Source organism: Mastigoproctus giganteus, chromosome 2 (assembly GCF_048544385.1).
Source record: "Mastigoproctus giganteus isolate SK-2022 chromosome 2, ASM4854438v1, whole genome shotgun sequence".
Classification (NCBI taxonomy): domain Eukaryota; kingdom Metazoa; phylum Arthropoda; class Arachnida; order Uropygi; family Thelyphonidae; genus Mastigoproctus; species Mastigoproctus giganteus.
The window spans coordinates 139306817-139319339 of NC_143576.1; the positions used below are offsets into that span (position 1 = coordinate 139306817).

At 36.6% G+C, this 12523-nt stretch overlaps 1 protein-coding gene across 1 annotated transcript in view; it reads right to left on the bottom strand.

Annotated features, from left to right (window-relative positions):
- The window catches only part of Mvb12 (multivesicular body subunit 12-like Mvb12), a 185844-nt gene that overhangs the window by 76653 nt on the left and 96668 nt on the right, over positions 1-12523 (bottom strand). The window contains exons 4-5 of the mRNA XM_090368688.1: positions 8206-8304; positions 4836-4932 (exon numbers count right to left, since the gene is read on the bottom strand). Of these exons, the coding sequence (XP_090224814.1) occupies positions 4836-4932; positions 8206-8304 (196 nt within the window). The remainder of the gene's footprint in view (positions 1-4835; positions 4933-8205; positions 8305-12523) is intronic.

Genomic DNA, 12523 nt, shown 5'->3' on the forward strand with positions numbered 1-12523 from the left:
AGTCTGATTCAAATATATTTTGTTCCATTCTTTGCTGTGTAGTTCTCAGCTTCTCTTCCATTTTTTTTGGTGAGTGCCCAAGTTTCACTTCCATAAGTCATTGTGGGGAGTATATATTGATTCATTATTTTATGTTTCAGACAAACTGGGATATTGCTCTTCAGTATGTGGCTATATTTCCTGAATGCTATCCATCCAAAATTTATTCTTCTCTTGACTTCCAGTCATTTATCATTATTACAGCTAATAACTTGTTCCAGATAAGTATATGACTCCACCTTTTCAATGACTGCTCCTTCAATCATTATTTCCCTTTCTGTGACACACTTGTTCATCATTACTTTTGTTTTAGCCATATTCATCTTTAGTCCAAAATCCTTACTAACTCTGCATAACCGATTAAGATTTTCCTCTAATTCTTTGGGAACGTGGCTTATGACCACAATGTCATCTGCAAATCATAAATGGTTTAGGTACTCTCCATTCACATTGACTCCTTTCTGCAACCAGTCTAATCTACTGAAAACTTCCTCAAGGGCAGCAGTAAACAGCTTCGGATATGTGTCTCCTTGTCGAACTCCTTTCTCGCTTTTAAATTTGCTACTGTCTTTGTCTAGTCTAATAAAGGAGGTAGCATTCTCATATATTTTCTTCAAAATCATAATATATGGGGTATCTATGCCTTGTCTTTCCAGTGCCCGAAACATTGCCTTATGCTGTATGGAGTCAAATGCCTTTTCATAATCCACAAATGCCAGGCATAATGGTGTTTTATATTCATTTGCTTTCTCCATTAGCTGCGATATTACGTGAAGGTGATCCATAGTTGAGAATCCTGTCCTAAAGCCAGCTTGCTCTTTCGGTTGATTCTCATCAAGTATTCTTTCTAATCTGTTATTCATGACCCTTGTGAACAACTTGTAGATGTGGGCTAATTGGTCTATAATTTCCAATTTCTGATTTATCTCCTTTTTTATGCAGCAAAACTATGCTTGCATTATTCCATTGCTTAGGCGTCACACCTTTTCTAATGCACTTTGTGAAGAGCGAGCATTGCCAGTTTGTGTGTTATGTCTCTTCCTCCCAATTTTAACAACTCTACAGTAACATCATCTTCCCCCGGGAATTTCTGATTCTTCATTTTCTTCAATGCATGTTCTACCTCATCAGGAAGAATATCAGGTATGTCGTATGTGTTGCTAATTTGCGATCCATCTTTCCCACTGCTGGCATCATTCCCTTGCTCCTTGTATAATTCTCTATAGTAGTCTTGTCTGAATTATGCCTTCTCTGCTATTTATAAGTACACCATCGCTATTCTTCAGTTTCATTTGTCTTTCTGTATTACTGCTGATTTTAGCCCTTTGTTTTCCCTTAATGCTTGTTCTACTTTTCTTGGGTTAAATCTTCTTATGTCCTCTCTGAGTCTCTTTCTAATGGCTTTGCATAACTCAGTATACTCAATTTTCTCCTTGTCAGTGTTTATCTTGCTCTTCATTTGTCGCCTTCGGTTCATCATAACAAGTGACTAATTTGTTATGATGACTAATTTCTTGACTAATTTTTTTCTTCTTTGGATTTCTTTTTCCCTATAGGTTTCTTGGGCTTTATCACTTTCAGAAAGTTGTAATATTCCTCGTCGATATCTTGGTTCTGAGCAGTCTGCAGAAGCTCAAACTTATTCTTAAGTTGCAGTACATACTGCTTTTTCTCCTCTTCTGTTATCTCAAAGATCTTTGTATTATTTACTCGAGTCAGTTTTTTTCCTTTCCTACATCTATATCAAGTGTACATCTTACCATTCTGTGATCACTTCCAACATTTACCTTACTTATTCAGGATGGTAACATCATTCACGATATATCTACTGTTAATGAGGATGAAGTCGATTTCATTAGTTGTTAATCCATTTGGACTCTTCCATGTCCACTTTCTGTTCACCCTTTTCTTGAAAAATGTGTTCATTACTGACAATCCTTGAGATTCTGCAAATTCTACAAGTCTTTCACCTCTTTCATTTCTTTCACCAATTCCAAAATTTTCTATAGTTCTCCTTTCTGCGCTGTTTTGTCTTTTTCCAACCTTAGCATTGAAGTCCCCCATAATAATAGTGTAGTGGGTTTTCTGCTCATCTAGTAGACTCTCAATTTTGGTGTACATTTCTTCAATCCCTTCATCATCATGGCTCGATGTTGGTGCATAAATCATTATAACCTTTAGCTTGTACCTCTTACAAATCTTGAGTATTAGTCTTGACACTCTTGGTGATGTACTTTTGAATTTCAAAATGTTGTTTTTTCAAATCTTTATGGACCAGAAACCCAACTCCACCTTCACTCCTTTCACTGTTTCCATTGGTGTACAGCAGATTTCCACTTAATAAACTTATAAGTGATTAATTTCTTCTTGTTTCAGCCAAACCGATGATATTCCAATTCACATTTTCTAATTCCTTTTCCAGCTCTAATATCCTGTCTTCACCGATGAGCGATCTTACGTTGTAACAGGCCAAGTTCAGTTTCCGTGCATGGCAGCCTGGTCGTACCCAGAGATTCTTAGCACCCTCTGCTTCCACTCTGATCCTCTCACTGCCATAAGAGGGGGAGTGAAAGCCGCTGGGGACTGAGGGCCATTTGTTTCGTCGTGCTGGAGGGTTTGGTCCTTTCCTCTTCACGCTGACCAGGCAACTTGAAGAGAACCACTCTACACGTTCGTTGCCACCTAAGTGACGTATAGTGAAAGAGGCCTATGCGCTCCGGATTCATATTATTAAAACGAAAACTGTAGTTCCTCAGAGCGGTTTAATATACTTAGAACATACATACAAAGAACAGTTTAATATACAAAAAGCTTTCGGCTGAGTAGACAGCCTTCTTCAGTTAAACAGAAAATATTAAATGACAGTTAGAATGGAGATGTGCACTGCCAAACTGGCGCGTGAGGTGCGTGGCTAATTGTTTGAGGTTGAAGTTTGTGGCTGTGACGTATGGTGGTGACGTGGTCAGCGTTTGTCTATGGACAGAATTATTGCTTCTGTGATGGGGTTAACTTGACAACCACTGTTCCTGTTCAAAGGACCTCTTTGAAGAGGAACAGTGGTTGTCAAGTTAACCCCATCACAGAAGCAATAATTCTGTCCATAGACAAACGCTGGCCACGTCACCACCATACGTCACAGCCACAAACTTCAACCTCAAACAATTAGCCACGCGCCTCACGCACCAGTTTGGCAGTGCACATCTCCATTCTAACTGTCATTTAATATTTTCTGTTTAACTGAAGAAGGCTGTCTACTCAGCCGAAAGCTTTTTGTATATTAAACTGTTCTTTGTATGTATGTTCTAAGTATATTAAACCGCTCTGAGGAACTATAGTTTTCGTTTTAATAATACTAAGTGACGTAACAGGGCTTACCATTGAGGTGTGCATAAGTAGATTTTAGGGAGGCAGGCCAACCAGACTTCTCCTAAATCTTCTGTAATAGAAAGATATTGGATCCATCAGTGTTTTAGACTGAGTGTCTGATAACACACAGAATACCTGTTTCCCTCTAAACCCCCTGGAGGAGTATAATACCACTTAACATTATACCTACACATACCACATTCCCTGTGAGTGTTCTGCTCAAATGCAAAACTTAACTCCTGTGGAATTATGCATGCTTGATTTCCCAGTGAATTCCAGGTATGTGCTTACAGTTGTGTTTGAGTAAGTTGGTCATGAGTTGAAGTGCAGGGTTGTGTAGTCCCCACAATTTGTTTATGGGGATGACTCTAGAATAACTTGTGGGGACTACAACCCTGCACTTCAACTCATGACCAACTTACTCAAACACAAGTGTAAAGGCTATTCCTTTCCACTTGCCTAGAAAATTCCTTGTCTATACCTAGACTCAAACCAACCTTTCCAACCCAAGCATGGTACTAAGTACTATAGGTTCTAATACCTCTCGTGTTTGGGGTTCACATAAAAAAAAAAAAAAAAAAAATCTTTCTTAAGCAGATGCTAAATGATTAAGTCACTATAATGACATAGAGGACTTCTATTAACATTGTCTATAAAAAATGGCTATGTAAGTTTGAAATAGTGTGAAGAATACAATCAGTATTGATGAGACAGGGCCTTTTTAAATAACTAGCATCTTAAATAGGCTGTAGATTACCAGATTATTAAAAAAAGGTGTATTAAGAGATACTGCTAAAACAACTGTCCGCATTAGAGGAGTGTAAAAGTTACATGCTTATCAATGCAGGACAATCAATACAGAAGTAGCTGCTCTAACTGGAACAGAGAATAGCATGCAAAAATGAAAAGGTGTTTCTAATGATAAGTAATTGTTTCTAAATAAGTTCAAATACACCCTACCCATACTGCATGACAAAAGATGGGAAGATCCCAGAGCCTTGCTCTGCAGATAAACACAAATTTCACTAAGTGATAAAAGTTATCTATCACTTAGAATGAATTTTAATCAGTTTAGTAATATTTTCTAAAACGTAGTACATGAATCAACCAAGTGAGTACATACTATTTGTTGATGGATAGGATCAAATCCTACTCTGAATATTTTTTATTTAATTCATTAAAAAATTAATTGAAGATATGTATATAAAGGAGAAAGGTTATCACCATGAATAAGGTGTAGAATTAAACAAATTAATCACTGATCACTAAAATTATTATATATATTTTTTTTTTTTTTGAACAATAAACTATGCAAAAAATATTGTACTGAATTTGTCTAAAATATTTATTGCTTATAGTCTAATAAACTTCCCTGGCAGAATGCCAGGAACGTAGTCTACTTGTAATATACATTTTAATTCATTACTGACCTGAATCTTGTGTATACATGAGCAAAATATATCCCTCGGGTGGTTGATCCTTTTCCCCAATTACAATTATGGACTCAATTATTTCATTTCCCACACCCTATAAAAAAAGAATATATAATTCTGAATATATGTATAAAACTTAGTTCTAATAACTTAACTCCAAACCTAATGAATATATAAAATAAAATGGATGGAAATGAAAAGTTGTTTTCAGAATACTTCAATGAATTCAATAAAAATAGCTGAAAGCAGTTCTGATGAAAATTTCTGTGGATATAAGCCAACAGCAATATAAATGAACAGAATAAATAAGGTTTATTCTATTTCTTTTGCCTTTTGTTAATAGTATAAAAATTTAATGAAAAAAAATTCTGAAGTGACAATAAGCTGTTCAATGGTATTGAAATACCTGAAAACCTTTAAGCATTAATCTAAAGTGGTTTTTGTGGATTTTGTTATAGGCAGGGATGGAAATGGCTTTTCAAAAATAAACTCTTCATTCTTCACACAAAGAAATATCAGAGGGTGACATAAGTAATTACAGATCTGTTAGCTTGACTTCTGTTCCACAGGAAAATAATGGAGTAGACGGTAAAGAAGCAATGCAAGGCCATCTAGAGAAAGGAATGCAGTTATACTGCAGTCACAGCATGGATTTGTTACAGGGTCACCTTGTCTGACCAATCTGATTGGATATTATGATGCAGTAACAAAGGAATTGGATGCAAAAAATAATTTTGATGTCCTATACTTAAAATTCAAAAAATCTTTTGATACAATTGCATATAAAAAACTGCTATACAAATTGGAGCAGTGTGTTAAGAAGCAGTTGCTGCTATGGATGGTTGAGTGGGAAAAAAAAAAGAGTTGTTATCAATGGGCACTGCTTCTTGGACTAATGTTATTAGTAGAGTTCCCCCATGGTTCAGTGCTGGGCCCACCGTTGTTTTCTCCATTTATTAACAATATTGATGAAGGCATCAGGCTTAATGTCAAAGTTTGCAGATGATACAAAGGTTGGCAGGGTAGTTACAGTAATCAAGGTATGCTACTGTACAAGATCCAGAAAAAATTAGGCAGATGGACTAAGATGTGACAATTGAAATTTAACATTGACAAGTGCAAGATACTGCACATGGGTAGCAGTAATCCCAGATTAAAGTGCCTATTATGTAGTACAATGCTCAAGGTAGTGAATAATGAAACAGACCTGGGGGTACTGTGCAGTCAGATATGAAGTTCTCTGAGCAGGTCTGGAAGATCTATTTTAGGATGGATGTGGATCTGTTGGAAAGGGTGTAGAGAAGAGCAACAAGATTAGTGAGAGTAACAAAAGGGTGCTCTTGCCAGGAAAGACTTCAGTACTGCAAATTGCAGTGTGGTGTCTGGAGACTAGACACCCATGAGGTGATCTGATTGAGGTGTTCAAGGCTTTGAATGAATTGAGTAAGCTCAGTGATGATGGAATACTTGCTCAGACTACACACATAAAGGAGAATAAATTAAAATGGAATGATAGCTGCAAGGCAGATGTACAGAAAGTTTGCCTTCAGCCAGTGGGTAGGTGGTTTGAACAAATTTCCAAAAATGGCATTGTAGAAGTGGGTAGTTTAAATAATATCCAGGAAGAACTAGACAAACCTTTAGAGGGGATGGAGAGGTGATACGGGAAGTGGTTTTTTTTTGTTTTTTTTTTGATGCTGTATAAGCTTACTTTCTTGCATCATTTGTCACTACCAATACTATCATCAAGTAAAGTTATCACTAGCCATCTTGGGAAATACAGTGGTAATTCAGCAGCTGACCAACAAAACTTTACTATGTGATGTATATTTGTTCTTGTCAGGATTAAAGTCAGACTGAACAGAGTATAGGTGTGGATTGTTAACTCTAATATCATTGCTCAACTTTGATATGAAGACTGTGTGTAAAAATAGTTGCCATATCCTAACCATCCTATTATTTTAATGTATAATATGACAATAACTGGTAGACAATTAGGCCAATATATATACCTAAAACATAGCCATCTGCCTCTAGGATAAAGTAAAGAGAAATAGGGAAAACAGAAAATCAGTTTATTGTAAGCTTTCATGTAATGATGAATTAAATTATGAAAATACAAATTAGTCCAGTAATATAAGTGAAACACAGTAGAAATTAACAAATATTATTTACAAAGCAAGTTTATGGCCTTTCTTTGTAAGAGGGTCAAAAAGCACTGGTGGCTGTACTATAAGTTAATGAAAGGTGGTCAATATTTATATTTAATGTCACAGCAAAACTGGATGACAGATAGATATCATTATGTTATAATATATCAGTGACATGTGACATCATAAATTATCACTTTGATACACAGATTTTCCAACAATTATTTTAATTGAATATGAACAAACTTAAGTAAACTCAGTTATTTTCTCCTTAAAATTAAAGAAACTGCTTGTTGTAACATCAGTTCAAATATTTAATGAGATTAACTGTTTTTATAACTTTCAGATGAAAGTATGTACATAGTATGCCTATGAAAAAAAAAAATAGTTAAATAAAACACACATATTACATACAGTAAAGCATAAAGGATTCCCCAAAACAAACCAAAAATTAAGCTACAGATCCAAAATATTCACTGGGCCATTCAAAATACACAGAATGATAGTTTCATCAATTAATAAAAGAATAATACTTTTATGTGACTGAATTTTAGTTTAGTTTAGTTTATTTGCAAATAAATAAATGCACAAAAAATCCCACAGCAGAATTCAAATTATCAACCTAAGAACTGGGAACATTTCTTAATTTTACTTTGGAATCTCATTGTCAGGCACATTGGATTATTGTTAACAAACTCCGTTCATCCTTTATGACAACTAAAATGAGTCAACGTGTGTACTGTTAATAACTCCAATTGGCCTAATGATAAGACTTCATAAGTTGGAAAAGCATAATTCAGAAATACTGCCTCTTTAGTAATTAGAATTCCACTGGGGAGAGGGAGAACTGTAAACCTAACATTTTACGATAAACTGAACTAAAATTCAATCACATGGGAAGGTATCATAGTATAATTAATAATTACTGAAACCACAAACATTCTACAACCAACACAGATTCTTTCCACATTTTAATTCATTTCTTAATTATTTGCCTGCCAAAACAAACTGCACTGTATCACATTTTTTTCTGTTCACTACCGTTTACATGTTCCAATCTCAAAGGTACTATTCTTGAAATGAGGAACATAAAACATTTCTTCCATTTTTTAACCGGTAACTTTCTTGAGCAACCTTTAGAAAATATCTGAAAAAAAGGTCTCAACAATGCATTTACAATTTTCATAATTAAAATATATGTTAACAATTACACAAACCTGCTCCTTTGACAAACATATATATCGAGTAATTCGTTTGCCAAAAAATCCATCTTTCCACAAATCTGCATCAGTATCCTGATCAAATGTTTTATCAACCTGAAAGGAAAGAAATAATTAGATACATGATAGAAGCAATAAGTATCAAAAATATATCAAAAAAGAAAAAACTTTCTTGAAATATCAGCATAACATGTTTCAAGAAAGCAGTTAATACAGTCAATCCTTGTATAACACGTGTTTACACTACACGAATTCGATCATACACTATTTATAAATAGGGAAACAATATCGTATATAACACGAACCGAATTCGCTTATGCACGATTCACCTTTGTGTTTATAAGAAATGGCAGTCGGACGCGGAATCACCCCAACTGAATGCAACACGATAGGAATGAAGAGAAGATTCCGAAAAAAATGTATTTATGTTTTTTATATCAGTGAAGGGGAAACACATTTCACCATAATAACGTAAAATTCCAGCTATCGGTATTATCGCAAATGCAATTAGATTGAGTTTACTACCAGTTTATAACAGATTCCACTAGCAGTAATGCAATTGGAAATTGTTTTTGTTTTAGGGTAGTAACCCCCAGAAATGTGCTTTAGTAAAATGTGAGCTAGTGAGGTGTTAATAGATTTGTCTCTGCCTTTACAGTGTTGTTTATTCACTTGCTACACGCTCACAGCTTTATGTGTATCAAGCGTGCCTCCTCATTTTGTAATTGTGCTTTATTCCTTAAAAATGAGTAAAATACTTAATTAAAAGGTGTGAAAAGGAAGCGTCCTTGTGAAGACACTACAGATTCAGAGAGAAAAAGAAAAGCAATGTCGATAAACAGAGGTGGACTGGGTCAAAAATTCTTATCCTGGAAAATTTGTAGTGGCCTCATACTAGCGTTTATGGCCAAAATCACACTGGCCTCCGACCCACTGTGGTTTCACTAGTAAGGCTTATGGCCAGTCCGCCTCTGTCAATAGAGAAAAAAAATGTGAAATTGTGACACACTGAGCGAAATGAAAGACCATGTGATATTGCACTTGCTACAGGCCTAAATGAGGCAATGCCGAGAATTACAAAGAATGCAGAGAAAATAAAAACTTTCATAGCAGGAACAACTCAAAGTTGTAATTAAAATCCAACAGATTAAGACCCAAAGAATTGGAAGAGATGGAACAGTTGTCATCTGTTTGGATAGAAAATCAAACACAAAACAAGTTTGCTTACGATAGAAGCAAAAGCATTAGCAATATTTTATTATGTAATAGTCGTAATAAAATACTTACGTATTTTATTACGATTATTTATTGTGTTTGGTAATGTTTTGATTACAAATGTGTGCACAATCTTGGGTGGTTGGCACCTAACCCTATTTTTCCCATAGGGCCCGTTGTTTATATTGCACGAGGGTTTCTAGGAACATAACTATCGTGCTATACGAGGACTGACTGTACCTATATTCAAAACTGTACAGTTTTAAACAAAACAAATGAACACACTTATTAATACTTGTTTAGATATAATATTAATAAATGGTGGGTACTGAATTTGGGTGGCGGCAATCCTAGAGTAACATACCATTTGGGGAATTATGCAGTCTACCACAAATTTGTGTTCAATTTATATTGAAATTTATCAGCATTATGCTTGCAGCAGTTTATCAACCTACTGTTATTCTATCAGTATGCACACCAGTAAGTATAATATACTCTTAAAACTGGCTGGCAACATAGCCAATTTCTAACCATAGCTGTAACTAAAGTAAAAAACACACTTATTAATACTTGTTTAGATATAATATTAATAAATGGTGGGTACTGAATTTGGGTGGCAGCAATCCTAGAGTAACATACCATTTGGGGAATTATGCAGTCTAACACAAATTTGTGTTCAATTTATATTGAAATTTATCAGCATTATGCTTGCAGCAGTTTATCAACCTACTGTTATTCTATCGGTATGCATACCAGTAAGTATAATATACTCTTAAAACTGGCTGGTAACTAGTAGATAACAATCAGAACCAGATAGCTACACTAATGAGAAAAAAACTAGCATCATTCAGTTATACTGAATGGTGCTAGCTCTTCATAACAAACCCCAAAATGTATTCTATTAATAATTGGCTTTCTATGTGTATATAATTTATTTTTATTTATGGAGGGCTTCAAGAGCATCATTTTGGCTCATGTCACGTATATGTGGCCTCATAGACAGCCAAATATGTGTGACTTCTCTATTAGCTTTATACAGATGCTATGTTACAGGTATATAGGGTGTCTCAAAAATATTGGTACAAACGTTTAGGGGAGGTAGGTAATATCTAAAGGAATGTGAATCGCATAGGAACCCATAACTGGAAACGTCACGGGAAAGTAGTAGCAGAGGCACAAAAAGCAGAAATGACACAAGACAGTAATTAGTGGCAAACATTTATTTGACATATTATTAACAATGAGTATGAGATGGATGCATTTCATGATGTTACAACAGATGCTCGAAGGTTCCACCATGAGATGCGATGCATGCATGACACCGACGCAGCACGGATTGGCGGACACGGTCGAACACACCTGGAGTTTCTTTTCTTTGACAGTAGCAGCAGCGCAGACGAGTCTCACCACGAGATCCATTTCTGTCTCCACAGGCAATTCATACACAACAGATTTGAAAGCCCCCCCCCCCCAGAAAGAAATCAAGGCTCGATAAATCAGGTGGGCGTGGGGGCCAGGCAGCAGGTCCACCACGGCCAATCCATCGACGCCCAAAACGCCTGTTCAAATGGTCACGAACACACCTTCCATAATGGGCAGGCGTCCCATCATGTTAAACCAAATGTTGCATCTCACATTTGCTGGAACATCGTCAAGTAACCCTGCTAAAACTTGTTCAAGAAAGATCCGATATTTAGCGGAGTTCATGCGGGATGGTAACAGGTATGGGCCGACTAAGCAGTCACCGACCATACCTGCCCACACATTTATTGCGAAGCGATGTTGTGCCACATGGGGGCGCACACCGTGTGGGTTGTCGTGAGCCCACACATGAGCATTGTGCTGATTGAATAAGCCTTCCGAGACCAAAACATAGGCTGGAAAATTCAAGTCTTGAACACATTTCTTGGAGAAACCACTGCGCAAAAGCCACACATGCATGATGATCTTGGGGGAGCAGTAACTGAACCCTTTGGAGATGAAAGGGGTGTAATGAATCGTCGTGCCAGATATGCTGTACACTGCAACGAGACACTCCTAAAGCAGAGGCAACAGCACGTGTGCTGGTAGTAGGATTATTCTGGACGGCATTCAACACACTTTCTTCCATGGCGGGAGTTTGCGTCGAATGTGGTCTGCCCGCACTACTCCTGTTACCTCTAAATGACCCATAATCACACAAATTTTGATGCACATGCGCAAACAAACGGTGGTCCGGTACATGTCTGTCTGTCAAGTGTTCTCCATAAATTCGTTGAGCGGCTCGTCCATTGCCCTCTGCTAATCCATACACTAGGTCCATGCCTGCCAGCTCACACTTCGTATATCGATGCATGCTCTTCGTGTGGCGAATACTGCTTGAATGAGTAAACCAGAAATTTTCCCTCTCGCGAATTGATGAACAGTGCCATCTACCGACTTATGGTGACATTTCCGGTTATGGGTTCCTACGCGATTCACATTCCTTTAGATGTTACCTACCTCCCCTAAATGTTTGTACCAATATTTTTGAGACACCCTGTATATAATGTTCAATCATTAGTTCAATGCCATTAACCTAGTCTGATATGCTACTTTAGCTTCCATTATATTGATTATAACAATATCTCAATTATTAGTTGTCTAAACCACCATCCATCTACTTTGTCTGATTTATTTGCTCTGTGACTTTCTTCACTTTGTTGTTGTTGGAGAGGTGTAAGGACCACTATAGCCATATTGCATCTATTACTGTGGAGTGAAGATGAGCATACATCCCCAGGGGCTCACATCTGGTGAGTATGGGCTTGGCACACCCAGGGTCCTGAGCTGGATATCATCATTCTTCGTGGTGATTCTCTCTCTCTCTCTCTCTCTCTCTGGGTAATTCAGAAATTTTTTTTTGGCTGGTGCAGCATAAGTCTCAGGCTTCCTTGCACCATATGGCCAATAATAATAATAATAAGTTATTAAAATAGGCTCAGATGTACACACATCATTTAACCAATTTCATCTTAGTCTCCTCTAGGTTATAGAGATCAAAAGGATGCAGATCTGGCTGGTGGATAATGAGAGCATTCAATAATTCATTTTATGGTAAGCGAGGAGCCACAGTGTAAGC